At 42.4% G+C, this 26934-nt stretch overlaps 2 protein-coding genes across 7 annotated transcripts in view; both read right to left on the bottom strand.

Moving 5' to 3' along the window:
* The window catches only part of LOC106580357 (RILP-like protein 1), a 29278-nt gene extending 13202 nt beyond the window's left edge, over positions 1 to 16076 (bottom strand). For all 3 annotated transcript variants that reach the window (XM_045703138.1, XM_014161303.2, XM_014161304.2), the window contains exons 1-2: positions 15568 to 16076; positions 8571 to 8718 (exon numbers count right to left, since the gene is read on the bottom strand). In XM_045703138.1, the coding sequence (XP_045559094.1) occupies positions 8571 to 8718; positions 15568 to 15855 (436 nt within the window). In that variant the 5' untranslated portion in view covers positions 15856 to 16076. The remainder of the gene's footprint in view (positions 1 to 8570; positions 8719 to 15567) is intronic.
* Positions 16077 to 17818: 1742 nt separating this feature from the next.
* The window catches only part of hip1rb (huntingtin interacting protein 1 related b), a 35347-nt gene continuing 26231 nt past the window's right edge, over positions 17819 to 26934 (bottom strand). For all 4 annotated transcript variants that reach the window (XM_014161308.2, XM_014161307.2, XM_045703137.1 and 1 more), the window contains exons 27-32: positions 20258 to 20358; positions 20024 to 20129; positions 19764 to 19887; positions 19604 to 19665; positions 19276 to 19503; positions 17819 to 19104 (exon numbers count right to left, since the gene is read on the bottom strand). In XM_014161308.2, the coding sequence (XP_014016783.1) occupies positions 19096 to 19104; positions 19276 to 19503; positions 19604 to 19665; positions 19764 to 19887; positions 20024 to 20129; positions 20258 to 20358 (630 nt within the window). In that variant the 3' untranslated portion in view covers positions 17819 to 19095. The remainder of the gene's footprint in view (positions 19105 to 19275; positions 19504 to 19603; positions 19666 to 19763; positions 19888 to 20023; positions 20130 to 20257; positions 20359 to 26934) is intronic.

The raw sequence follows: 26934 nt of genomic DNA, 5'->3' as shown, positions 1-26934 counted from the left end.
CCCGTTTCCGCTGTTCTGTGAAGGGAGTAGTACACAGCGTTGTACCAGATCTTCAGTTTCTTGGCAATTTCTCGGATGGAATAGCCTTAATTTCTCAGAACAAGAATAGACTGACGAGTTTCAGAAGAAAGTTCTTTGTTTCTGGCCATTTTGAGCCTGTAATCGAACCTACAAATGCTAGTCTAAAGAAGGCCAGTTTTACTGCTTCTTTAATCAGAACCACAGTTTTCAGCTGTGCTAACAATTGCAAAAGAGTTTAATGATCAATTAGCCTTTTAAAATGATAAACTTGGATTAGCTAACACAACGTGCCATTGGAACACATATATAGATATTCCATTAATAAAATGATTCGGCCATTTCCAGCTACAATAGTCATTTTATAACATTAACAATGTCTAAATTGTATTTCTGATCAATTTGTTATTTTAAAACGGACAAAAAGTTTTTTTTAAAACAAGGACATTTCTAAGTGACCCCAAACTTTTGAACGGTAGTGTATATCTGCACATACTGTGGTAAATAAAACAGGTGGAACTAATGCTGCTGTTATGTAGTTTTATTCAGAGTATTACAAAGAGACAATAACACTCTAAATGGCAAAGGAATTCAGTCTTAAATAGCACATACTGTACAATGCATGTAGAGTCAGCAGTATATCTACCAGAGCTGTCTCATGTCATGCATAGATGAAATGTAATGTGTCCGTATATGTTCAGTATTACAGCTGGTTGATCATCCTGATTTGATCAGTGTTTCTAGGCTGTGTGCGTTTTGGCCCTGTGAGTAAATATAGCCATGGTGCCCAATGAAAGACTCGCACAAGGGCTGTATTTGTCTGGTTTTAAAATAGTTCCCTCCTGTCTCTGCTGTCAGCATGTTAACACATGTAGTGGACACAAACACTAAAAGATGAGATTTTGACTCACATGCAGAACCTGACATCACACTTCTGATGGAGGATAATGACGCATGGCTTCATTCACATGCTATAACCCTATAATAGACCAATAAGACCTACTAACCCTCATCAAAAGGAATGCAAGTTAAATATGATCTGTCGTGGGTAATGCCTTGTTTTGTCAAAACATATTAACAAGACACAAACAGATGAGATGGGTCCCTGTCACACCCTGCATAACATGCTAATACCCGATATCAAATGCAAACACCCACACTAAAACATACACATGCATGTTCCAGAGGCACCTGGTAGCATGTAGGTCAAATGACACTTCAACATATAAATCAGTCCCACTTATGGTGCATCACCTGATCACGTCTTCCTACTGGATTTAGATGCAGCTGGATATTCAGGTGTCCTTGCCACTGACATGGTGATCAGAGACCCTGTGTTGCCAGCAATGCTCTACTTTATGTAGTGTATGTTCTCCGGCTCTGTCTGTTACTCACCAATAACACATCACCTCTGAGATCTTCTGCACTCAAAACATATACCTTGTTATGAGGCATTTGAGTTTAATTGTAGGAGTGCACAATTAAATCACCCAAAATGATATTGACTTGTCAAGTTGCTAATCACTATGACTACTGTTGTGAATAACATATGTAGTCCTCTGTGTATCAGTAGAGCATGGCGCTTGCAAGCCAGGTTTGTGGGTTCAATTCCCACTGGGTCCACCCCTACGAAGAATGTACGCACGTAAGACTAACTTACTTTGGATAAGTGTCAGCTAAATGGCATATATATATATATATATATATATATATATATATATATATATACAGCGGCTGAGTCACTGGCTTACTGGTGTTCTTCCATGCCGTCCCTGGGAGGGGTGCGTCACTTGAGTGGCTTGAGTCACTGATGTGGTCTTCCTGTCTGGGTTGGCGCCCCCTCCTTGGGTTGTGCCGTGGCGGAGATCTTTGTGGGCTATACTCGGCCTTGTCTCGGGATGGTAAGTTGGTGGTTGGAGATATCCCTCCAGTGGTGTGGGGGCTGTGCTTTGGAAAAGTGGGTGGGGTTACAGTTCCTTGCGAAAGTATTCGGCCCCCTTGAACTTTGACCTTTTGCCACATTTCAGGCTTCAAACATAAAGATATAAAACTGTAATTTTTTGTGAATAATCAACAACAAGTGGGACACAATTATGAAGTGGAACAAAATTTATTGGGTATTTCAAACTTTTTTAACAAATAAAAAACTGAAAAATTGGCCGTGCAAAATTATATATATATAGCTCAAAAAAATAAAGGGAACACTAAAATAACACATCCTAGATCTGAATGAATGAAATAATCTTATTAAATACTTTTTTCTTTACATAGTTGAATGTGCTGACAACAAAATCACACAAAAATAATCAATGGAAATCCAATTTATCAACCCATGGAGGTCTGGATTTGGAGTCACACTCAAAATTAAAGTGGAAAACCACACTACAGGCTGATCCAACTTTGATGTAATGTCCTTAAAACAAGTCAAAATGAGGCTCAGTAGTGTGTGTGGCCTCCACGTGCCTGTAGGACCTCCCTATAACGCCTGGGCATGCTCCTGATGAGGTGGCGGATGGTCTCCTGAGGGATCTCCTCCCAGACCTGGACTAAAGCATCCGCCAACTCCTGGACAGTCTGTGGTGCAACGTGGCGTTGGTGGATGGAGCGAGACATGATGTCCCAGATGTGCTCAATTGGATTCAGGTCTGGGGAACGGGCGGGCCAGTCCATAGCATCAATGCCTTCCTCTTGCAGGAACTGCTGACACACTCCAGCCACATGAGGTCTAGCATTGTCTTGCATTAGGAGGAACCCAGGGCCAACCGCACCAGCATATGGTCTCACAAGGGGTCTGAGGATCTCATCTCGGTACCTAAAGGCAGTCAGGCTACCTCTGGCGAGCACCTGGAGGGCTGTGCGGCCCCCCAAAGAAATGCCACCCCACACCATGACTGACCCACCACCAAACCGGTCATGCTGGAGGATGTTGCAGGCAGCAGAACGTTCTCCACGGTGTCTCCAGACTCTGTCACGTCTGTCACATGTGCTCAGTGTGAACCTGCTTTCATCTGTGAAGAGCACAGGGCGCCAGGGGCGAATTTGCCAATCTTGGTGTTCTCTGGCAAATGCCAAACGTCCTGCAAGGTGTTGGGCTGTAAGCACAACCCCCACCTGTGGACGTCGGGCCCTCATACCACCCTCATGGAGTCTGTTTCTGACCGTTTGAGCAGACACATGCACATTTGTGGCCTGCTGGAGGTCATTTTGCAGGGCTCTGGCAGTGCTCCTCCTGCTCCTCCTTGCACAAAGGCGGAGGTAGCGGTCCTGCTGCTGGGTTGTTGCCCTCCTACGGCCTCCTTCACGTCTCCTGATGTACTGGCCTGTCTCCTGGTAGCGCCTCCATGCTCTGGACACTACGCTGACAGACACAGCAAACCTTCTTGCCACAGCTCGCATTGATGTGCCATCCTGGATGATCTGCACTACCTGAACCACTTGTGTGGGTTGTCGACTCCGTCTCATGCTACCACTAGAGTGAAAGCACCGCCAGCATTCAAAAGTGACCAAAACATCAGCCAGGAAGCATAAGAACTGAGAAGTGGTCTGTGGTCACCACCTGCCGAACCACTCCTTTATTGGGGGTGTCTTGCTAATTGCCTATAATTTCCACCTGTTGTCTATTCCATTTGCACAACAGCATGTGAAATGTATTGTCAATCAGTGTTGCTTCCTAAGTGGACAGTTTGATTTCACAGAAGTGTGATTGACTTGGAGTTACATTGTGTTGTTTAAGTGTTCCCTTTATTTTTTTGAGCAGTATATATATATATATATATACATACACACACACACACACACACACACACACACACACACCTCTGAAGTGACAACGACACTGAAGAGTCTGCTTAGGAGACAAATACTCTCAACTGTTTGAATAATAAAAATAGTGTTTAAGTTACCTGTGATGAATGCTGAAAACAAAAACTGTAATTTCTATATACAGGAAATCCTATTTTAATAATGGGCATGGTAAGAATTGACTACCAAAGTGCGAGTCATAATTCCCATGACACCTTCTAGCAAAATCTGAAAAGCGGTTCCTTCATTTATTCCATAGGATATTTTTAGATTAACTTAAAATAAGGTCCGTGTTTGGTTTAGGCTTACACCACCTTGCCAATTTTATAACTGTGTAGATATCCATAGGATATAACTCTGATCAATATAAGCGAAGATAAACATTTTTGAAAATATGTTGACAAACGTTACCTAGTGAGATTTACACGGGTATCAAAACGCCGAGGCAGTTTAAGCACAAAACACAGACCTTATTTGAAGTAGATCAAGACATTCTCTATGGAAGACATGAACGGTAAAATAACGAAGGAACCCCTTTCAAGTTCAGCCGCAAGTTATTACAGGAATTATGACGCGTCGACTATTTCTCTCTAAACCATATACCTTTGACTATTACGAGCCTGCTGCTGCCTACCACCGCTCGGTCAGACTGCTCTATCAAATATCAAATCATAGACTTAACTATAATATAATAAACCTTAGGTCATTAATATGGTCATATCCGGAAACTATCATCTCGAAAACATTATTCTTTCAGTGACATACTTTATCTAATGGGTGGCATCCATAAGTCTAAATATTCCTGTTACATCGCACAACCTACAATGTTATTTCATAGTTCCATAAAATTCTGGCAAATTAGTTCGCAACGAGACAGATTCTGTATACCCTGATTCTGCGTGCAACGAACGCAAGAGAACTGACACAATTTCACCTGGTTAATATTGCCTGCTAACCTGGATTTCTTTTAGCTAAATATGCAGGTTTAAAAATATATACTTCTGTGTATTGATTTTAAGAAAGGCATTGATGTTTATGGTTAGGTAGAGTCGTGCTTTTTTTCGCAAATGCGCTTTTGTTAAATCATCCCCGTTTGGCTAAGTCTGCTGTCTTTGTTAGGAAGAATAGTCTTCACAGTTCGCAACAAGCCAGGTGGCCCAAACTGCTGCATATACCCTGACTCTGTTTGCAAGAGAAGTGACACATTTTCCCTAGTAAAGAAATTCATGTTAGCAGGCAATATTAACTAAATATGCAGGTTTAAAAAGATATACTTGTGTATTGATTTTAAGAAAGGCATTAATGTTTATGGTTAGGTACACGTCGGAGCAAAGACAGTCCTTTTTTGCGAATGCGCACCGCATCGATTATATGCAAAGCATGACAGGCTAGATAAACTAGTAATATCATCAACCATGTGTAGTTAACAAGTGTTTATGATTGATTGATTGTTTTTTTATAAGATAAGTTTAATGCTAGCTAGCAACTTACCTTGGCAAACGTAAAGCAGGTGGTTAGAGCGTTGGGCTAGTTAACGCAAGGTTGCATCCCCAAGCTGACTAGGTAAAAATCTGTCATTCTGCCCCTGAACAAGGCAGTTAACCCACAGTTCCTAGGCCATCATTGAAAATAAGAATGTGTTCTTTAACTGACTTGCCTAGTTAAATAAAGGTTAATTAATATATCTATCTATCTATCTATCTATCATAAAATTACTTTATTATTATTATTTATTTATTTATATATATTTTTAAATCGGCGGCCAAAAATACCGATTACCGATTGTTATGAAAACTTGAAATCGGCCCTAATTAAATCGGCCATTCCGATTAATCGGTCGACCTCTAGTCATAAACAATCCTTGGTTCCTGCCTGTGTCTGGTCAAGATATGGGGGGGGGGGGGGATCTGGCAGAATGGTTCCTACAAGAACATATTTTGGGCAATCAAATTAAACATGTTTATGTAGGTTTAGGTAGCCGTATATAAGGCTATGTAGGGAACGCCCTTTAATAGCTCACTTCAGACCGGTACTTTATGCATCTAAGTTTGACTGTGACCTCTGCAGCTTGCTGACAATAAACAATGATTCATTTAAGATTGACTTCGAGTGTCCCCGTGTAAGAAATTTCACGACAGAACTTGTGTGTAACAGACATCATTCTGCTTGCTTAGCGAGTAGGCTGCATCCTCCTGATTCAGCTCACACGAGGCTCTAACCCAGGACCTCTGCCTTGCTAGAACACGTGACCTCCTTCCTTGACAACGTACCAACCGACTGAGCTATAAAAAAGGATCAAATTGGATAGCTCCATTGGCGACATTTCAAGCTAGCTGTAGAGTGAGCTTAAGGTACATTCTTAAAGGAATATTTCGGGATTTTGGAAATGAGGCCCTTTATCTACGTTTGGATACCATTTTTGTGTCTCTCCGTGCAGTTTAAAGGAAGTTGCTAACTAGCGCTAGCGCAATTGCTAACTTGGGTTAGCGCAATGACCGGAAGTTATTGTTAGCTTTGGCTAACGAAACTAACTAATTTATTTCATACTAGACAGAGACACAAAAATGGTATCTACGGATTCATCTGACTCTGGGGAAGTAGGTAAAGGGCATCATTGCCAAAATCCCAGAGTATCCATTTAACTCTGTTGCATATGAATGTAGGCCTGTTATATAACTTGTGCTGTTTTTGACAAGGTGCTAATTCAGACTGGTGTTCGAATCACATCAAAGACAAATGTAGCATTTTAGCTAATTAGCAACTATTTGCTAGTTTGCAACTACTTAACATGTTAGCAAACCCTTCCCCTAACCTTAAGCCTTTTAGAGAACCCTTTAGCCTAACTCCTACGCTTAACCCCTAGCCTAGCTAAAGTTAGCCAGCTAGCTAACGTTAGCATTAGCCACCCCAAGCTAATGTTAGCCACAACAAATTGGAATTCGTAACATATATGTTTTGCAAATTCGTAACATATTGTACGAATTGCAACTCGTAACATATTGTACAAATTGCAATTCGTAACATATAATACGAATTGTAATTCGTAACATATCATATGAAATGAAAATTGAAAGATGGCGTACCAGTCAGACATCAATTTGTCTTGTCCCGTCCCATGAATATATAGTTTTCTTCGTATATATTTTTTATATTTTTAACCTCAACTTCCATCATCTTTTTTACACTTTAGAACCAGAACCCCCATCAGCAGCTAGCCAGCTAACTAGTTAGTCACTGCTAGCGGTCATCACCGTTAACTCGGACATCAGCCAGCCTCAGCCCGGTCAATTCCTGCCAGTCTGCACAGTGCGATATCAACCCAGAGCATATCGGACTGCTTTCTCGACCACATCTCCAAATTCCTACCGCAAGCTCTGAACCTTTACACCAGATCATGGCAGCTAGCTACTTGCTATCCGAGTGGCTACTCCTGGCTAACATCTCTGTCCCGAAGCAAGCACTGGTTAGCCTGGAGCTAGCCTGGAGCTAGGCCCATCTCTCGGCTAGCCGAAGACGTCCTTCAGACAATTCTTGGGCTACAATACCTATTTTGCCAATTGGCCTGGACCCGTTTACTGCCAACACGGAGCCCCGCCGATCCATCACGACTGGTCTACTGACGAATCAACAGGCTATTCCGTTACATTGTCGCCGAAGAACCATCTACTAGCCCCGGCCCGCTAGCTTTTCTGAACGCTGTGTCCCCTGCTCGCCTAGCGTAGTAGTGACTACCGAACGGCACCCTGACTCACCTATTGCTGCTCTTTTGACCCTATGATCACTCGGCTACACAGCTGACGCCCCCTGGACAGGTCATCTATAAGTCTTTCCTAGTTAAAGCCCCGCCTTAACTCAGCTCACTGGTCACCATAGCAGCACCCACACGTAGCACGCGCTCCAGCAGGTATATTTCACTGGTCATCCCCAAAGCCAACTCTTCCTTTGGCCGCCTCTCCTTCCAGTTCTCTGCTGCCAATGACTGGAACGAATTGCAAAAATTACTGAAGCTGGAGACTTACATCTCCATCACTAACTTTAAGCATTAGCTGTCAGAGCAGCTTACCGATCATTGCACCTGTACACAGCCCATCTGTAAATAGCCCACCCAACTACCTCATCCCCATATTGTTATTATTTATTTTGCTCCTTTGCACCCCAGTATCTCTACTTGCACATTCATCTTCTGCACTATCACTCCAGTGTTCAATTGCTAAATTGTAATTATTTTGCCAATATGGCCTATTTATTGCCTTACCTCCCTAATCTTACTACATTTGCACACACTGTATATAGATTATTCTGTTGTGTTATTGACTGTACATTTGTTTATTCCATGTGTAACTCTGTGTTGTTGTTTGTGTCGCACTGTTTAGCTTTATCTTGGCCAGGTCGCAGTTGTAAATGAGAACATGTTCTCAACTGGCCTACCTGGTTAAATAAAGGTGAAAAAAATAAAAATGGATGATCGGCAAATGAATACATACCATAAGAAATGTGACATATCATACTAAATTCTGCCCCTGAGCAAGGCAGTTAACCTACAGTTACCCGGGCGCATAAAATGTGGATGTCGATTAAGGCAGCCCCCCGCACCTCTCTGATTCAGAGGGGTTGGGTTAAATGCGGAAGATACATTTCAGTTGAATGCATTCAGTTGTACAACTGACTAGGAGTCTTGGATTTACTTAAAGAATAATACGAAATGCTCTGAGACCACGTTGCTGCTAAATGCCACTCTGTGCTGCACATACCCTCCTGTCTCTGCAGGTCCTCAGTCACAGGGTAGTCTTTTAGGGACAGGCTCTTCCGAATGCTCTTATTCTCCACCTGCAGTTGTGTGATCTGAGACAGCAGGTCTTGGGCCTCCCCTCTCCACACATCCTCCACCAGCTCCAACTCCTGGGGGATGCATCAACCGCACCCACGCACGCACGCACACAAACAAACACACACAGTTGAAGTTTACATACACCTTTGCCAAATACATTTAAACTCAGTTTTTCACAATTCCTGACATTTAATCCTAGTAAGAATTCCCTGTCTTAGGTCAGTTAGGATCACCACTTTATTTTAAGAATGTGAAATGTCAGAATAATAGTAGAGAGAATTATTTATTTCAGCATTTATTTCTTTCATCGCATTCCCAGTGGGTCAGAAGTTTACGAACACTCACTTAGTATTTGGTAGCATTGCCTTTAAATTGTTTAACTTGGGTCAAACGTTTCAGGTAGCCTTCCACAAGCTTCCCACAATAAGTTGGGTGAATTTTGGCCCATTCCTCCTGACAGAGCTGGTGTAACTGAGTCAGGTTTGTAGGCCTTCTTGCTCGCACATGCTTTTTCAGTTCTGCTCACAAATTTTCTATGAGATTGAGGTCAGGGCTTTGTGATGGCCACTCCAATACCTTGACTTTGTTGTCCTTAAGCCATTTTGCCACAACTTTGGAAGTATGCTTGGGGTCATTGTCCATTTGGAAGACCCATATGCGACCAAGCTTTAACTTCCTGACTGATGTCTTGAGAAGTTGCTTCAATATATCCACATAATTTTCCGTCCTCATGATGCCATCTATTTTGTGAAGTGCACCAGTCCGTCCTGCAGCGAAGCACCCCCACAACATGATGCTGCCACCACCGTGCTTCACGGTTGGGATGGTGTTCTTTGGCTTGCAAGTATCCCCCTTTTTCCTCCAAACATAACGATGGTCATTATGGCCAAACAGTTCTATTATTGTTTCATCAGACCAGAGGACATTTCTCCAAAAAGTACAATATTTGTCCAAATGTGCAGTTGCAAACCGTAGTCTGGCTTTTTTATGGTGGTTTTGGAGTAGTGGTTTCTTCCTTGCTGAGTGGCCTTTCAGGTTATGTCGATATAGGACTCGTTTTACTGTGGATATAGATACTTTTGTACCTGTTTTCTTCAGCATCTTCACAAGGTCCTTTGCTGCTGTTCTGGGATTGATTTGCACTTTTCGCACCAAAGTTCGTTCGTCTCTAGGAGACAGAATGAGTCTCCTTCCTCAGCAGTGTCGTGTCTTTGGGGTACCATTAAACTGAAGACATGTTTATCAATTAACTCCCTGTAATTATTATCACGCGATTAAACTGATTAATCGTTTAACTATAATTAACTAGGAGATCGGGGCACCAAGGAAAATATTCAGATTACAAAGTTATAATTTTCCTAATATAACTTTCCTATATTATAACATTATTATATTATAGTATAGGCCGATTATCTTCTGGTTTAAATGGTGTATTTTACCTCGCGTCCAGTCTCATTCCAAACATCGTAAATTGTTGTATCTGCACGAACCCAGCCTTTACTAAGAGTCATCCATACATCAATTGTCTTAAAATCATTTATTTACTAAACTAAGTAATTCACAGAAAGCATACAAACAGTAATTATCGTCACAAAGAATTGGTAGAGTAATGTGCCCTAGTGGGCTAAACAGGCATGGCTGGTGTCTTGTTAAACAAAGGGTCATAAATGGTCAGCTGAGGAGGCACACAGAGTTCATTAATATTAACAATTGATATGCGAATCCTTTGCACATGAACGCTCACTCATTCGGGAACAATTGCAATCAATATATATTTACGCTCAGTGTGTCGTTGGAGAGTCGTTCTGTTGGAGAGTTCTCGCTCTCTCTCTCTCTCTCTCAGAATGGATCTTTCAAAGCGACATTCATTAATGTCGTCATAGAATGGATGTTTCGTTGGTCTTCGTGTTCAATTATATAATTTACTTAGCTGCAGACTAATAATTAATATCAAAGACTTGTTCTTATTCTGTCGGTATCGATAGTCTAAAAGTTAACCACGTGGTATAGTTCACTTTCAGTAGAGGAATTGGATGGTAAAACCTATTGGCCAACTCGCAATGGAGTGGAGGCCTGGTCTGAAGAAAGTAAATCAGGGTGGGGTTTTATAGTGAACATAGAACAGCCTTGTCACATGACGCCTGGTCCTGTCTGTGTCCCTGGGGGCGTGCTGATGACTGATTTAATCTTTGAACATAAATACATTCTATCACATTAACATCAGTACACAGCATCTCAATGTATTACAAAATAGCTTTATCCTTATTAATACATTCTATACAACCATTTGGATGCAAGTCCCATAGCTGAGGCTATTATATAAACAGTTTTATGGTAATATGGCTATATTGTCTCTTCTGAGTATCACAAAATTGTACCAAGCGGACCAGTTCGTAGCTGGATTCTTCACCAATCTTCCATACCTACTCCAGAACATAAATGTCGTTCGGTTCCCCAATTCTGTGAGTTGGAAGAATTTACTGTGTCTCTCTATGGGCCATGTGGCAAGAGATTCTCCTCTGGAATTTTACCACCCCTTCACACAGGGCCTGGGTGGGGGGAGGTAGGTTGGGGGATGGTGCAAGGGGGAGGGGGTCAACTGTCCTCCCTGTACTCAAAGAGGGCAACGTCATGACAGCAGTATGACGGCTGCGTGGTCCCATGGTGTTTATACTTGCGTACTATTGTTTGTACAGATGAGCGTGGTACCTTCAGGCGTTTGGAAATTGCTCGCAAGGATGAACCAGACTACAGGAGGTCTACAAGTCTTGGCTGATTTCTTTATATTTTCCTATGATGTCAAGCAAACAGGCACTGAGTTTGAAGGTAGGCCCTGAAATACATCCACAGGTACACCTCCAATTGACTCAAATGATGTCAATTAGCCTAACAGAAGCTTCTAAAGCCATGACATAATATTCTGTCATTTTCCAAGCTGTTTTAAAGCACAGTCAACTTAGTGTATGTAAACTTCTGACCCACTGGAATTGTGATACAGTGAATTATAAGTGAAATAATCTGTCTGTAAACAATTGTTGCAAAAATTACTTGTGTCATGCACAAAGTAGATGTCCTAACCGACTTGCCAAAACTATAGTTTTTTAACAAGAAATTTGTGGAGTGGTTGAAAAACAAGTTTTAATGACTCCAACCTAAGTATATGTAAACTTCTGACTTCAGCTGCACACACACACACACACACACACACACACACACACACACACACACACACACACACACACACACACACACACACACACACACACACACACACACACACACACACACACACACACACACACACAGCATCTTTAACTTTTTCATTCTGCCTAATTGCACATAAAAACAAAGGTGTCATTGATTAAAGGCCAAGCTAAAAAGACTGGTTGACAAAGATGGCGGACAAAAGAAGATGTCTTACTCAGGCCGTTAACCATTGAAAAAATTGTTAACAGTTGTGGTCAACTTAAGGGGTGGCTCTCCCATAGACGCCAATGCAATAGCAGCTGGGTCTGGTCTACTTGTAAATGAACCAGAAAAATCCAGGAATCCAGGAACAAGAGCATGGATTTCCAACAATTCATGGCTAGGCTAAATCAGATGGCGGACTACAATATGGTGGCTTATATGAATGAAAGGCTGATGACAAGTAGCTCAACTATTCCAACAGCAGCAACTACAACAGAGCACTTCAACGCCTGCACTGGAACGAGCAATGGGCGTTAATAAAGCAAGACGGAATGAGCTATCCGTAAGTTTTATGGAAGTTATCTTAGCATTCTCATAATATGTTACATGAAATAGGTGTGAATATCATGCATAAACTTAATTTCATGTTTTTTTCTTTGTCATGGCTCGGGAAGTCTGCACAACGCCTGTGTACTGGGTCTGCTGGTCAGTCAGCTGAGATTAAGGTGCATAGATGGAGAGTGGAGCACGGCAGATTTTGAAGGTATGTAGTCTCATAAAGACATAGATGGACTGACTGTAACATAATTCTACATCTTACAATTATCTCAAGGATTTTGATGCATATAACCATTGCTAATACACCGCACTGACTCCTCAGATGCAGGTGCAAGTTGACTGGTTCCACAGCTTTTAGCGAGTGCTTCTTCAGCTTTTTGCTGTTGTTGAGATTCCAGGGTTCAAGACTGTTTCTTTATTGGGTAGAATAACTTGTCTCCTGTAATTTCACAGACTCTGGCCAGTCGGTCAAAAGAACTCTCTGCTAAAGAGAAGCAGCGATTTGCGGGGGCAACTGAAGACATGATGTCTGATGTGGAGACAGACCCAGATTTTTTCAAACTTCCCCACCCTGATGCTCCCCTGAGTTTGAGGACCTGATTGCATCAGCAGACTGGAGAAGGGCCAAACGTGCTTATGGGGGAAAAAAGCTCCATCAGAATGAAAACCGGAGCAACAGTCCACGTCCACCGCAGCCCTACCCAAACCATAATCAACTGCAAATCAAATTCTATTTGTCACATACGCTGAATACAACAGGTGTAGACCTTACAGTGAAATGCTTACTTACAAGTCCTTAACCAACAATGCTTTAAATATGATTTTAGGGCCTTCTTCTGACGCTGCCTGGAATAGAGGTCCTGGATGGCAGGAAGCTTTGCCCCAGTGATGTACTGGGCCGTACATACTACCCTCTGTAGTGCCTTGCGGTTGAAGGCCAAGCACTTGCCATACCAGGCAGTGATGCAACCAGTCAGGATGCAGCTGTAGAACCTTTTGAGGATCTGAGGACCCATGCCAAATCTTTTCAGTCTCCTGAGGGGGAATAGGCTTTGTCGTGCCCTCTTCACAACTAGTGTGTTTGGACCATTCTAGTTTGTTGGTGATGTGAACACCAAGGAATTTGAAGCTCTCAACCTGCTCCACTGCAGCCCCGTCAATGAAAATGGGGGCGTGCTTGTTCCTCCTTTTCCTGTAGTCCACAATCATCTCCTTTGTCTTGATCACATTGAGGGAGAGGTTGTTGTCCTGGCACCACACGGCCAGGTCTCTGACCTCCCTATAGGCTGTCTCATCGTTGTTGGTGATCAGGCCTACCACTTTTGTGTCATCGGCAAACTTGATGGTGTTAGAGTCGTGCCTTGCCATGCAGTCATGAGTAAACAGGGAGTAGAGGAGGGGACGCACCCCTGAGGAGCCCCCGTGTTGAGGATCAGCGTGGCAGATGTGTTGTTGCCTACCCTTACCACCTAGGGGAGGCCCGTCAGGAAGTCCAGGATCCAGTTGCAGAGGGAGGTGTTTAGTCCCAGGGTCCTTAGCTTAGTGATGAGCTTTGAGGGCACTATGGTGTTGAATGCTGTGCTGTAGTCAATGAATAGCATTCTCACATAGGTGTTCCTTTTGTCCAGGTGGGAAAGGGCAGTGCAATAGAGATTGCATCATCTGTGGATCTGTTGGGGCGGTATGCAAGGGGACACAACAGCACCTCGGCCCCCTCAGGAGGCTGAAAAGGTTTGGCACGGGCCCTCAGTTCTACAGCTGCACCGTTGAGAGCATCTTGACTGGCTGCATCACCGCTTGACAGGCAACTGCAAGGCACCCAACCACAAGGCGCTACAAAGGGTGGTGAGTATGGCCCAGTACTTCACTGGAGCCGAGCTCCCTGCCATCCAGGACCTCTATACCAGGCGGTTCAAAAATAAATCTGACTGCAGCCACCCAAGCCATAGACTGTACTCTCTGCTACTGCACATAAAGTGGTACCAGTGCACCAAGTCTCGAACCAACAGGACCCTGAACAGCTTCTAGCCCCAAGCCTTAAGACTACTAAACAAGACTGCTAAAAAGCTAATCAAAAGGCTACCCGGACTACGTGCAACTCTCTTGTTCTGACTCCATGCACACACACTGGACTCCACCCACACTCACACATACGTACAGACACCCCAACCCACACATACACACACACTACAGATGCCCACACACACATAACACGCACAAGCTTTCAATTACCACATATGCTACTGCTGTTAATCTATTATTTTGCCTAGTCACTTCACCTCTACTACATGTACAGACTAGCTACCTCAATTACCTCCTACCCCTGCACATCGAGTTGGTACTGGTACTCCATATATATATATATATATATATATATATATATATATATATATATATATATATATATTATTTTTGACTCATTATTGTTATTCATTATTCACTGTGTATTTGTTAATCGTGTATCTATTTCTTTTTTCTTTTTTTAACCCTGCATGTTCTGTAAAGGACCAGTAAGTAAGCATTTAACTGTTAGTCTACACCTGTTGTTTACGAAGTATGTGACAAATCAAACGTCATTTTATTTGACCAGATTTAAAGAACTCTTCACATCTGCTTCTCAAAACGTGTTGCACCGACTCACCGTTACATATACACACAGAACATTACCCCCTTATCTTTTCTTCCCTTTATATCGTTTTTGGTGATAAATGTATTGATATTGTGTATTTATTTTTTAGAAATGTGTATTGCACTGTTAGTGCTTGCAATTTATTCGGTGCATATTTTCTTTTTTACTTTTGTCTTATGTTGTACACTTTATGTATGGAGTCTGACAGGAGGGTGGGGGCTGTAACAACCTATAGTTAGTTCCCTTATCCAACTGTCAGTGGAGAAACAAGCTTTTGAGTGTTCAGAGAAAAAACACCTACATTCTCCCGACTGGCATGGAAGTGGCTAGTCCTTAGAGTAGTAAGGATAATTAAGAGTCTGAAACCAGGGTATTTGGTGCAGTGTGGGTAAAACATTACTTACGTAACTTTTGTCAACATGCTCTTGTGCAATGTCACACCGCGTGTCAGAGAGCAGAGGAATGTCATGGAAAGCAAATACTTGGTGTAGTAGGCTACTCTTCGTGTTGCACACGTGAGCTAAATATTTCTGTAAACACACACCTTTTGATGTAGTTGCTCTTTCTTCAATCTGTCATTCCGTTCCATTCGCAACCTGTCCAGCTCACGCCGTAGCTCCTCCGTCTCTGGGTTGATATTGTTTCGGGTGACCAGCACCTCTAGAACTTCCAGAACCCGGACCACTTTGGGCATCAGCCGCAGTGAAGCCTCGCATCCAAACTGATCGATAATGCGTTCAAACTCCTGTCCCACAACCGCGGCAATGTCATAGACGTCCATAACGGTTAACTCCGTAGCGTTTTTGTCCAGGGGTGTTCCGAAGTCTTCCATGTCTGTTTCTCCCCTCCGAAATCAACAAGGACAGTTATTATTCTGTAACGTTTGTAGTACGATCTAGGCCTACTTCTTATAGCTATTCTTTCCGATATTTTTACACCTCTTTCAATGTAGGCCTATATGTAAAATAATTCACAACTTCCAGATTCCCCAGAGTGCAATCCAATACCTATCACGAACTATGAACGTTCTGTGTAGCCCACTGCGCATGTCAAGTTATTCTTGGTTCTCCTGCTGAAGTGTACTTGTGTGACTGGCACTTTCAGGTCATTCAGTTTTTCTTCTTTCTATCCTCTCTGAATTAATCGTTCTTGCCCAATGTTAATATGAAAGTGAATAAAGAATGAACAAATATATAAACGCAACATGCAACAATTTCAAAGATTTTACTGAGTTACAGTTCATATAAGGAAATTAGTCAATTGAAATAAATGCATTAGGCCCTAATCTATGAATTTCACATGACTGGGAATACAGATATGCATCTGTTGGTGACAGATACCTTAAAAAAAAGGTAGGGCGTGGATCAGAAAACCAGTCAGTATCTGGTGTAACCACCTTTTGCCTCATGCAGGACAACACATCTCCTTCGCATAGAGTTGATCAGACTGTTGATTGTGGCCTGTGGAATGTTGTCACACTCCTCTTCAGTGGCTGTGCGAAGTTGCTGGATATTAGCAGGAACTGGAATCGATCCAGAGCATCCCAAACATGCTCAACGGGTGACATGTATGGTGAGTATGCAGGCCATGGAAGAACTGATACATTTTCAGCTTCCAGGAATTGTGTACAGACCCTTGCGACATGGGGTCATGCATTATCATGCTGAAACATGAAGGTGTGGCGGTGGATGAATGGCACAACAATGTGCCTCAGGATCTCGTCACAGTATCTCTGTGCATTCAAATGCAATTGTGTTCGTTGTCCATAGCTTATGTCTGCCCATACCATAACCCCACCACGACCATGGGGCACTCGGTTCACAACGTTGACATCAATAAACTGCTCGGCCTTACGACACCTTGCACGCTGTCTTCCATCTGCCCGGTACAGTTGAAACCGGGATTAATCCATGAAGAGCACACTTCTCCAGCATGCCAGTGGCCATCGAAGGTGAGCATTTTCCCACTGAAGTCGGTTACGACGCCAAACTGCAGTCAGATCAAGACCCTGGTGAGGACGACGTACACGCAGATGAGCTTCCCATAGACGGCAAACCCAGTTTCATCAGCTGTCCGGGTGGCTGGTCTCAGACAATCCCGCAGGTGAAGAAGCTGGATGTGGAGGTCCTGGGCTGACGTGTCCACGCGTGGTCAGCGGTTGTGTGGCTGGTCGAACATACTGGCAAATTCTCTAAAATGACATTGGAGGCAGCTGATGGTAGAGAAATACAATTCTCTGGCAACAGTTTTGGTGAACATGTCTGCAGTCAGCATGTCAATTGCACACTTTCTCAAAACTTGAGATGTCTTGTATAACAAACGGCAAATTTTAGAGTGGCCTTTTCTTGTCCCCAGCACAAGGTGCACCTGTGTAATGATCATGCCATTTAATCAGCTTCTTGATATACCACACTTGTCAGGTGGATGGATTCAATTGGCAAAGGAGAAATGCTCACTAACAGGGATGTAAACAAATGTATGCACAATGAGAGATATAAGCTTTTTGTGCTTATGGAACATTTCTGGGATCTTTTATTTCAGCTAATGAAACATAGGACCAACACTTTACATGTTGCATTTATATTTTTGTTCAGTATATTTTATTTCCTGTTGACCATTTACAAACATCCTCAAAGGCTGTGTCAGTTTGTTGGGGTATATGATCCCCCCCCCCCATATGCCTAGTCCCAGTAAACAATTCCAGGGTCAATAACAGCCATAGCCAAATATTTAGTTGTTTTAAAAACTGCTGACAACTACCATTTTACCTTCCAAAATACAGAAGAACAAGCAGATGACCATAAACATTTATTGCTCATTTGACATACACTTATTACATGGAGGAACCACAATAATCTTTACTAAAATATATTAGATTTGAATGTATAAATATGTTTATTACAAATGAAAGCACAGAAGTAATCATAAGAAAAGCTCCCAGAAGCAAAAGAAGAGTTCTACATACTGTATACTGTCCATTTTCAGCTTTGGAAAGTAGCCTTCCTCTTTAAAAATTCAAGGTGATAATTATTTGCCAAGTACAGAAATTCCATTTGTGTACCAACATAGCCAGTTTTATATACTCAGTGTGAGAGACATTCAGTGGCTAGGGAGCACGTAGAAGAGATTCAAAGAATAATTTGTGATGTGCAGATTGCTAATCCCCATTGAGTGAATTTCCAATTGTATATAGATATAAAAAAATGCATAATTATACTTCCTTATGACCATGTGTATAGCTAAACTAGTGCATGCTTTAATGATGGGAGCTGTTCCTGTACCAGGGGTTAAATTGATCAAATCTAGAATCAAACACTAACCTAAACAGGGTTGTCAGAAAAGTGTCACCCCCTGGTCTTACTGATGATATGGAAAGAGTTGAGCACTGGACCACAGTCCCACTTAGAAATAGATCAAGCTATAGGAGGAATGACAACCTGGAACTAATACAGACATATTGAGCGGGATTTAATGTGTAGAAATGTTATTTTCCACATAATCTGTGTGCCAATGTCTCCTTTTCCTACACACCAACCAACATAGAAAATTACAGCAACATGAGGCTGTCTCAGATATGGCCTAGTTCAATATGTTGCTGTCATTTTGTGATGTTGCAGTGATCCTGTCCATACTAATAAAATTAGTATTTTTAATATACAGGAGGCTATAAGTAAAAAGTTCAGACACAAAATGGCATTGCTGCAATAAAAAAAAGACTTGAATGATTTCCTCAAATATTTTCCCTTTCAGTTTTTAATACCATTATGTCCACAAAAACAAAGAATACCACCTTGGTGGCATATGATGTTTAATCTATAAAAGAAGGATAGAGCGTGACTCCTTCAGAGGCAGAAAGCACTGAGGGATAAAATCAGGCTGAAGAAGAGGAGCACAAGTTCCAGTTTGGCAAAAGAAAAGAAAGAGGGACAGAGGTAAGGTTGGGGTTGGGAAAGAGGATCGTCTCGTTGGAGGCAGCTCAAAAGGACCCTGTGTTAAATTCATATGATGGCTGTTTGTCTCAGATCAACCCGACCATCCAGCATAGAGATGTCCTTCTCTAGCCTGCATCAGTCTACCTGAACTGCAATGATAAGACAGACAACACACATATTTGAAATAGCATAAGAGTATTTTGTATTTGGTGAAGCATAAGAGTTAGTTGAGATTTTTTTTAAATGTGTCATTATGTGGCAGTTTCTTTAGCAAGTACTACCCTAAACATGAACACAAATCCAGCCATTTTGGCCCTTACCATATTTTTAGGAGGTAAGTTGGGTTTCTGAGCCAAGGCAGGTTTCCTCATGATGCTAGGCTTGGAGGGTTTGGGTGAGGAGGGCTCAGAGGCAGATGAGGGGGCCAGGCCATTTCCCTCTGAGAGGTCTGCTGCTGGAACACCTGCTATATCATAGTGCTTCTTCCTGAGCTCTCCCAGACGCAGACGCTCATTACCCAGCTGATTCTCTAGCTCCAACACCTTCACCTGAGACAAACATACAGTTGAGAAAGGTTACTTTCCCCACAGAACAAACACATGACATGCAGACAGGCTCAAAAAGACACACACAGGCCTGGTGACTCACCTGCGACTCCATTTCCTCCATTTTTAACTTGATGAGGGACATTCCAGAGAAGTCCATGGTATCTGCAGAAAAAAGGGAAACGCATCAAACACAGCCATATGACTCATAAGGCCTGAGGATTCACATCTGTTTGTGAAGACACACAACCAACCACACTAACCCTTGTCCTCCAGGTTCTCCTGGCCTGTCTTGGTCGAGGCCACCACCTTGGCTGCCATCTCGTTCACACGGCGAGAAGCCTGCTGGAGAGCTGTCAGTTTCGTACTATTGCGGTCTGCCTTTACCTAAATGCAGAAGGAGAGAGGGAGAAAAAAGAAAACAGTGATCGGGACACACTTTGAATATGAGGAAAATAGAATAAACAGAGATTGGCAAGGGGAAAGGGAACACAGAGTTAAAAAGCTTGTGTTTGTTTCTCACCTTGGAGGAAGCAACCAGCTGTGCTGTACTAGCAGCGATCTCGTGTGAGCAGACAATGAGCTCCTCATATTTACCAGTGTGCAGCACCACTTTATCAGCGGACTCACTGCGGGAGAAACCAGACAAACATCACACCATCATCCCGTCCTATAACATGAGGGATCTCTGAGTCGCACACACACAACTAACCTCACTCGGATAAAAAGTTGAGACGACCCCCTATAATGCACTTACACCATCTGTGTGGCTCCCCATCCCACAGCTTTGGAGGCAGAGATGAGTCCCTCAGTCCAACGGGAGTTCCTGGCGTAGAATTCCTTAATAGTGGCTGCACCCTAGAGAGAGAAGATCAAGTCTAGCAGCGATCAGGACATTACTTTCAAAAAAATAAGTCATGCACCGAAAACAACAGCTAAAAATGCTCACTTGAACATTTAACAATGCAGTTAAAAAATATTTAAAAAAAGAGTTAAAGAAAATATTTACTCAATAAAAATAAACAAACATAAAAATTAAAAAAACACATACAGGGGGTACCGGTACAGAGTCAATGTGCGGGGGTACAGGTTAGTTGAGGTAATATATACAGTACCAGTCAAAAGTTTGGACACACCTACTCATTCAAGGGTTTTTCTTTATTTTACTATTTTCTAAATTGTAAAATAATAGTGAGAACATCAAAACTATGAAATAACATATGGAATCATGTAGTAACCAAAAAGTGTTATTTTATGTTTGAGATTCTGCAAAGTAGCCACCCTTTGTCTTGACGACAGCTTTGCATTCTCTCAACCAGCTTCATGAGGTAGTCACTTGAAATGCATTTCAATTAACAGGTGTGCCTTGTTAAAAGTTCATTTGTGGAATTTCTTTCCTTCTTAATGCTTTTGAGACAATCAGTTGTGTTGTGACAAGGTAAGGGTGGTATACAGAAGATAGCCCTATTTGGTAAAAGACCAAGTCCATATTATGGCAAGAACAGCTCAATTAAGCAAAGAGAAACGACAGTCCATCATTACTTTAACCCTTGTGTAGTCTTAACATTCTGTACACCCCCTTGTCCTAAGGGTAAAAAATTACCCACCTTCACAAAACCCCTAAAATAAAGCAGCTTAATTGAATTTTAATACCCCAATTCTATTTTGCATGAAGAAACAACCTGTCATTCAATCACAAACTTTGTGAATATCTGGGTTTTCCCTCTTCACAATGCAGTAAGACTACATTTAAATCAGTGGACACCACTCGTTTTTATTACTGCACACCTGTCATAATTGTTTTCTTTACTAATGTAGAGGATTATTATTGCTAAAGGTACTGCATAGGTGTAAACACATTTTTTAGCAAGAGATAGCACGTATATAGCCTAAGAAAGTAGCAGAAACGTGCAGAAAGTAGTTTTGAATGCATTTTATTGAAAGGAAAAAAGTCTTGAACTTTTTTTGGCAACATATTGATATATTATTATATACTGTACAATGAGGAATTCAACTACAAAATACTAGTCTTCTCCCATTTTTTGAACCATTGCATACCCACAAGGTGTATAAACAACAAATAAAATGAGATACAAAACAAAAATGTAAAGAACATAAATCAATCAACTCTAATTAGCACATGTAGGACAGTTTGCAAGTGTGTGTGCATGGACTTTGCAGATTTATTTCTCACATGTGCAGCACATAATATTTGTTTTACAGTCCTTCTTTGGGGGGCAGAATTGGCATCTCCTCCTCTTGCCTGCCCCAGCTGCAGGTGGATCTGGACGAGATTCAGCCCCCTGAACAGCTTTCACAAGCGCTGCAGAGGCTGCTGTGCAGAGGCGGCGCTCCCTTCTTTGAATGTGTGGGGTTACAAGTGCCTTTCCCAGCTGCTCCAGGAACACCCTCCTCTTGTTCCGCTTATCAGGCATCCAGGTAGGGTTGATCTTATTCCATATCACAAAGGCATTGTATGAGGACATATCAATGATGTTACAGAAGATGACCAGGGGCCAGTCATCCTCCTGCAGCTGTACATTCCAATCACCTTGTCGTCCACACCTCCTTTATTGTGGTTGTTGGAGGACCACATTCTTGTTCCTCTTTGGGAGTCAAGAAAATAGACTGGTGGTCAAGGCAAACTTTGATGAGAAAGCCTCTCTCCCCCTTGTAGCAAGCAGTGCAGGGGGGAGCTCAGGCTTGTTCTTTCTAACTGTGCCAACCATGGTGATCATCTTCTTCAGGAGTTGCTGGCTGATTTCAATCAGTAGCACACATCTCAATTTCTCAGTGTGTGTGTGTGTGTGTGTGTGTCTTTGTGGTGTGTAAATTATTTTATAACTGCTGGGTCAAAAAAATGACCCTAAGACAATCTTTGTACCCTGGTGGTGTACAGCTTTCATGGAAATATGAACAAAGGCGATGTTTCACTTTTTCTAATGTTGGGGTCACTCTAGAAAGTCATCAAATTTCAAGTAAAAAATATATAATTTAAGGGGTTCTCTGCTGTTAAACATAGTGGTGGCTCAATTTTGACCCTTAAGACAACACAAGGGTTAAGACATTAAGGTCAGAACTTTGAAAGTTTCTTCAAGTGCAGTTGCAAAAACCATAAAGTGCTATGATGAAACTGGTTCTCATGAGGACCGCCACAGGAAAGAAAGACCCAGAGTTACCTCTGCTGCAGAGGATACGTTCATTAGAGTTACCAGCCTCAGAAATCTGCAATTAACTGCACCTCAGATTGCAACCAAATAAATGCTTAACAGAGTTCAAGTAACAGTCATCTCAACATCAACTGTACAGAGGAGACGGCATGAGTAAGTCACTCTGGATAAGAGCGTCTGCTAAATGACTTAAATGTAAATGAGTCAGGCCTTCATGGTCGAATTGCTGCAAAGAAACCATTACTAAAAGGGCACCAATACGAAGAAGAGACTTGCTTGGCCTAAGAAACACGAACATTGTGGTCTGATGAGTCCAAATGTGAGATTTTTGGTTCTAACTGCCGTGTCTTTGTGAGAAACAGAGTAGGTGGACGGATGATCTCCATGTGTAGTTCCCAGCGTGAAGCATAGAAGTGGTGATGTCATGGTGTGGGGGTGCTTGGCTAATGACACTGTCAGTGATTTATTTAGAATTCAAGGCACACTTAACCAACATGGCTACCACAGCATTTTGCAGCGATACACCATCCCATCTGGTTTGCAGTTAGTGGGACTATCATTTGTTTTTCAACAGGACAATGACCCAACACACCTCCAGGCTGTGTAAGGGCTATTTGACCAAGAAGGTGAGTGATGGAGTGGTGCATCAGATGACCTGGCCTCCACAATCACCCGATCTCAACCCAATTGAGATGGTTTGGGATGAGTTGGACTGCAGAGTGAAGGAAAAGCAGCCAACAAGTGCTCAGCATATGTGGGAACTCCTTCAAGACTGTTGGAAAAGCATTCCAGGTGACCACCTCAAAGCTGGCTGAAAGGATGCCAAGAGTATGCAAAGCTGTCATGAAGGTATTAAACCCCCACCTGCGCCGGGGCACAGTGCGGTTGTCTAGGTACCCGGAGTCGCTTGAGTATCCTGGGCGAGACCCAAGCGCTTGTATCGGAGGGGTCTTTGGCCTGGTTTGATAACTACCTCGCTCAAGGAGTGCAGTATATAAAGTCAGAACATCTGCTGTCTCAGCCACTGCCTGTCACCAAGGGAGTACCCCAAGGCTCAATCCTAGGCCCCATGCTCTTCTCAATTTACATCAACATAGCTCAGGCAGTAGGAAGCTCTCTTATCCATTTATATGCAGATGATACAGTCTTATACTCAGCTGGCCCCTCCCCGGATGTTGTGTTAAATACTCTACAACAAAGCTTTCTTGGTGTCCAACAAGCTTTCTCTGCCCTTGACCTTGTTCTATACACTTCCCAAACAAAGGTTGTGTGGTTTGGTAAGAATGCCCCTCTCCCCACAGGTGTGATTACTACCTCTGAGGGTTTAGAGCTTGAGGTAGTCACCTCGTACAAGTACTTGGGAGTATGGCTAGGCTGTACACTGTCCTTCTCTCAACACATATCAAAGCTGCAGGCAAAAGTTAAATCTAGACTCGGTTTACTCTATCGTAATTGCTCCTCTTTCACCCCAGCTGCCAAACTAACCATGATTCAGATGACCATCCTACCCATGCTAGATTACGGAGATGTAATTTATAGATCGGCAGGTAAGGGTGCTCTCGAGCGGCTAGATGTCCTCTACCATTCGGACATCAGATTTACCACCAATGCTCCTTATAGGACACATCACTGCACTCTATACTCCTCTGTAAACCCGTTGCAAGACCCACTGGTTCATGCTCATTTATGAAACCATCTTAGGCCTCACTCCGCCCATCTGAGATATCTACTGCAGCCTTTATTCTTCACATTCAAACACGCGTTCTGCCAGTCACATTCTGTTAAAGGTCACCAAAGCACACACATCCTTGGGTCGCTCGTCTTTTCAGTTTGCTGCAGCTAGCGACTACAACGAGCTGCAACAAATCCTCCAGCTGGACATCTCTTCATTCAAAGACAATCATGGACACTCTTACTGACAGTTGTGGCTGCTTTGTGTGATGCATTGTTCTCTCTACCTTCTTGCCCTTTGTGCTGTTGTCTGTGCTTAATAATGTTTCTACCATGTTGTCATGACGTTGCCCTCTTTGGACACAGCGAGCACCATCCCCCTACCTCTGCACCATCTCTCTCGGTCTCCTACACCCAGGCTGCTGTGGTCAGAGAGGTCATAAATTCCTAGAGGAGATCCTGCCTCATGGCCAGACAGTATAGAGAGAGTGAGTTTTCATAGAGAGAACAAAGGAATTTCTTCCACCTCACAGAACTGGAGGTCCGAAAGAGTATTTATGTTCTGGAGAATGTATAAAAGATCGGTGAAGAATCCAGCTACGAACTGGTCCGTTTGGTACAATTTTGTGAAACTCATGAGAGACAATACGGACACATTACCATAACGCTGTTTATACAATAGCTTCAGTTATGAGGCTTACATCTAATTGTTGTACAAAATGAATGAGTAAAGATGATACTATTTGTGAAATGACAGATGCTATGTAATGATGTTAATGTGAGAGAATTGTATTTCTGTTTAAAGTTTCACTAAGTCATTGGCACGCCCCCAGGGGCACAGACAGGACCTGGCGTCGAGACAGCCCTTTTCGATGTCCCGAATAAAACCCCCACCTGGGTTTTCTATCATGAGACCGAGCTTACCTCAATTATGAGAGGGCTAAGGGTTGAGACGAGACCAGTACCTCTATCGTAGAGGGAAATAAGGTTTAAGTAGATTGCTGAATCTTTTAACCATCCCACGTGGTTAAACTCTTAGACTATCGATACCGACAGAATAAGAACAAGTCTTTGATATTAATTACTAGTCTGCAGCTAGGAATTCGGTATCATTGAACGCGAAGACCGACAACCGCCGAAATATCTATTCTATGTGTGTGTGTGAGAGAGTGAGTGAGTGAGTGAGTGAGTGAGTGAGTGAGTGAGTGAACAAACTCTCCAACAGAAACAAACTTTTCAACAGAGATCCCGACGACGCACTGAGTGTAAATGTATATATTGATTGCAATTATTCCCGACTGAGTGAGCGTTCATGTGCAAAGGATTAGCATTTCAATTGTTATAATTATCAACTTTGTAGTGTCTGTTAACTTTCGCGCCCATATCAGTCCCTCTAACAAGCCGCCATGCCGGTTTAGCCCACTAGAGCACATTCCCCTATAATTTCTTTGTAACCATATCTACTTTGTTTGTTTGTGTTATGCATTTCTGTGAGTACTTAGTAAATAAATGATTAAGACAATTGATGTATGGATGACTCATAGTGAAGACTGGGTTCGTGCAGATAACCAACAATTTACGTTTGGAATGAGACTAACGTGAGGTAAAGAATAATTCATTAATCAGAAGAGTAAGTGATCAGATATTAAAATATCTGAAAGTTATATTAGGAAAATTATAACTTTGTAATCTGAATATTTTCCTTGGTGCCCCGACTTCCAAGTTAATTACAGTTACGTGATTAACCTGTTATGGCTAGGGGGCAGTATTTTCACGGCTGGATAAAAAACATACCCGATTTAATCTGGTTACTACTCCTGCCCAGTAACTAGAATATGCATTTAATTATTGGCTTTGGATAGAAAACACCCTAAAGTTTCTAAAACTGTTTGAATGGTGTCTGAGTATAACAGAACTCATATGGCAGGCAAAAACCTGAGAAGATTTCATGCAGGAAGTGGCCTGTCTGACAAGGTGTCGTTCTTCTTGTCTCTGTTTATTGAAGAGTGAGGATCTTAGCTGTCCCGTGACACTTCCTACGGCTGCCATAGGCTCTCAGAAGGCGGCAAAACGCTGAATCGTGGCTTTGCAGGCTCTGGCTGAAACAAAGTAGCGCGTTTGGGTAGTGGCTGGTTACAGTACTGTGAGACTCAGGCTCGTGCCCGCGTCGACCGAAAGCTTTGTTTTCTTTCCTCTGTTTAGCTAAATGGACATTCCCGGTCGGAATATTATGGATTTTAAACAGCGGTTGACATGCTTCGAAGTACGGTAATGGAATATTTAGTTTTTTTTTTGTCACGAATTGCGCCATGCGCACGACCCTGATTTACCATTTCGGATAGTGTCTGGGACGCACGAACAAAACACCGCTATTCGGATATAACGATGGATTATTTTGGACCAAACCAACATTTGTTATTGAAGTAGCAGTCCTGGGAGTGCATTCTGACGAAGACAACAAAAGGTAATCAAACTTTTATAATAGTAAATCTGATATTGGTGAGTGCTAAACTTGCCGGGTGTCTAAATAGCTAGCCCGTGATGGCTGGGCTATGTACTTAGAATATTGCAAAATGTGCTTTCACCAAAAAGC

This window comes from Salmo salar, chromosome ssa20 (genome assembly GCF_905237065.1).
Source record: "Salmo salar chromosome ssa20, Ssal_v3.1, whole genome shotgun sequence".
Taxonomy (NCBI): Eukaryota; Metazoa; Chordata; class Actinopteri; order Salmoniformes; family Salmonidae; genus Salmo; species Salmo salar.
This window is presented reverse-complemented; position numbering and strand designations above follow the sequence as displayed.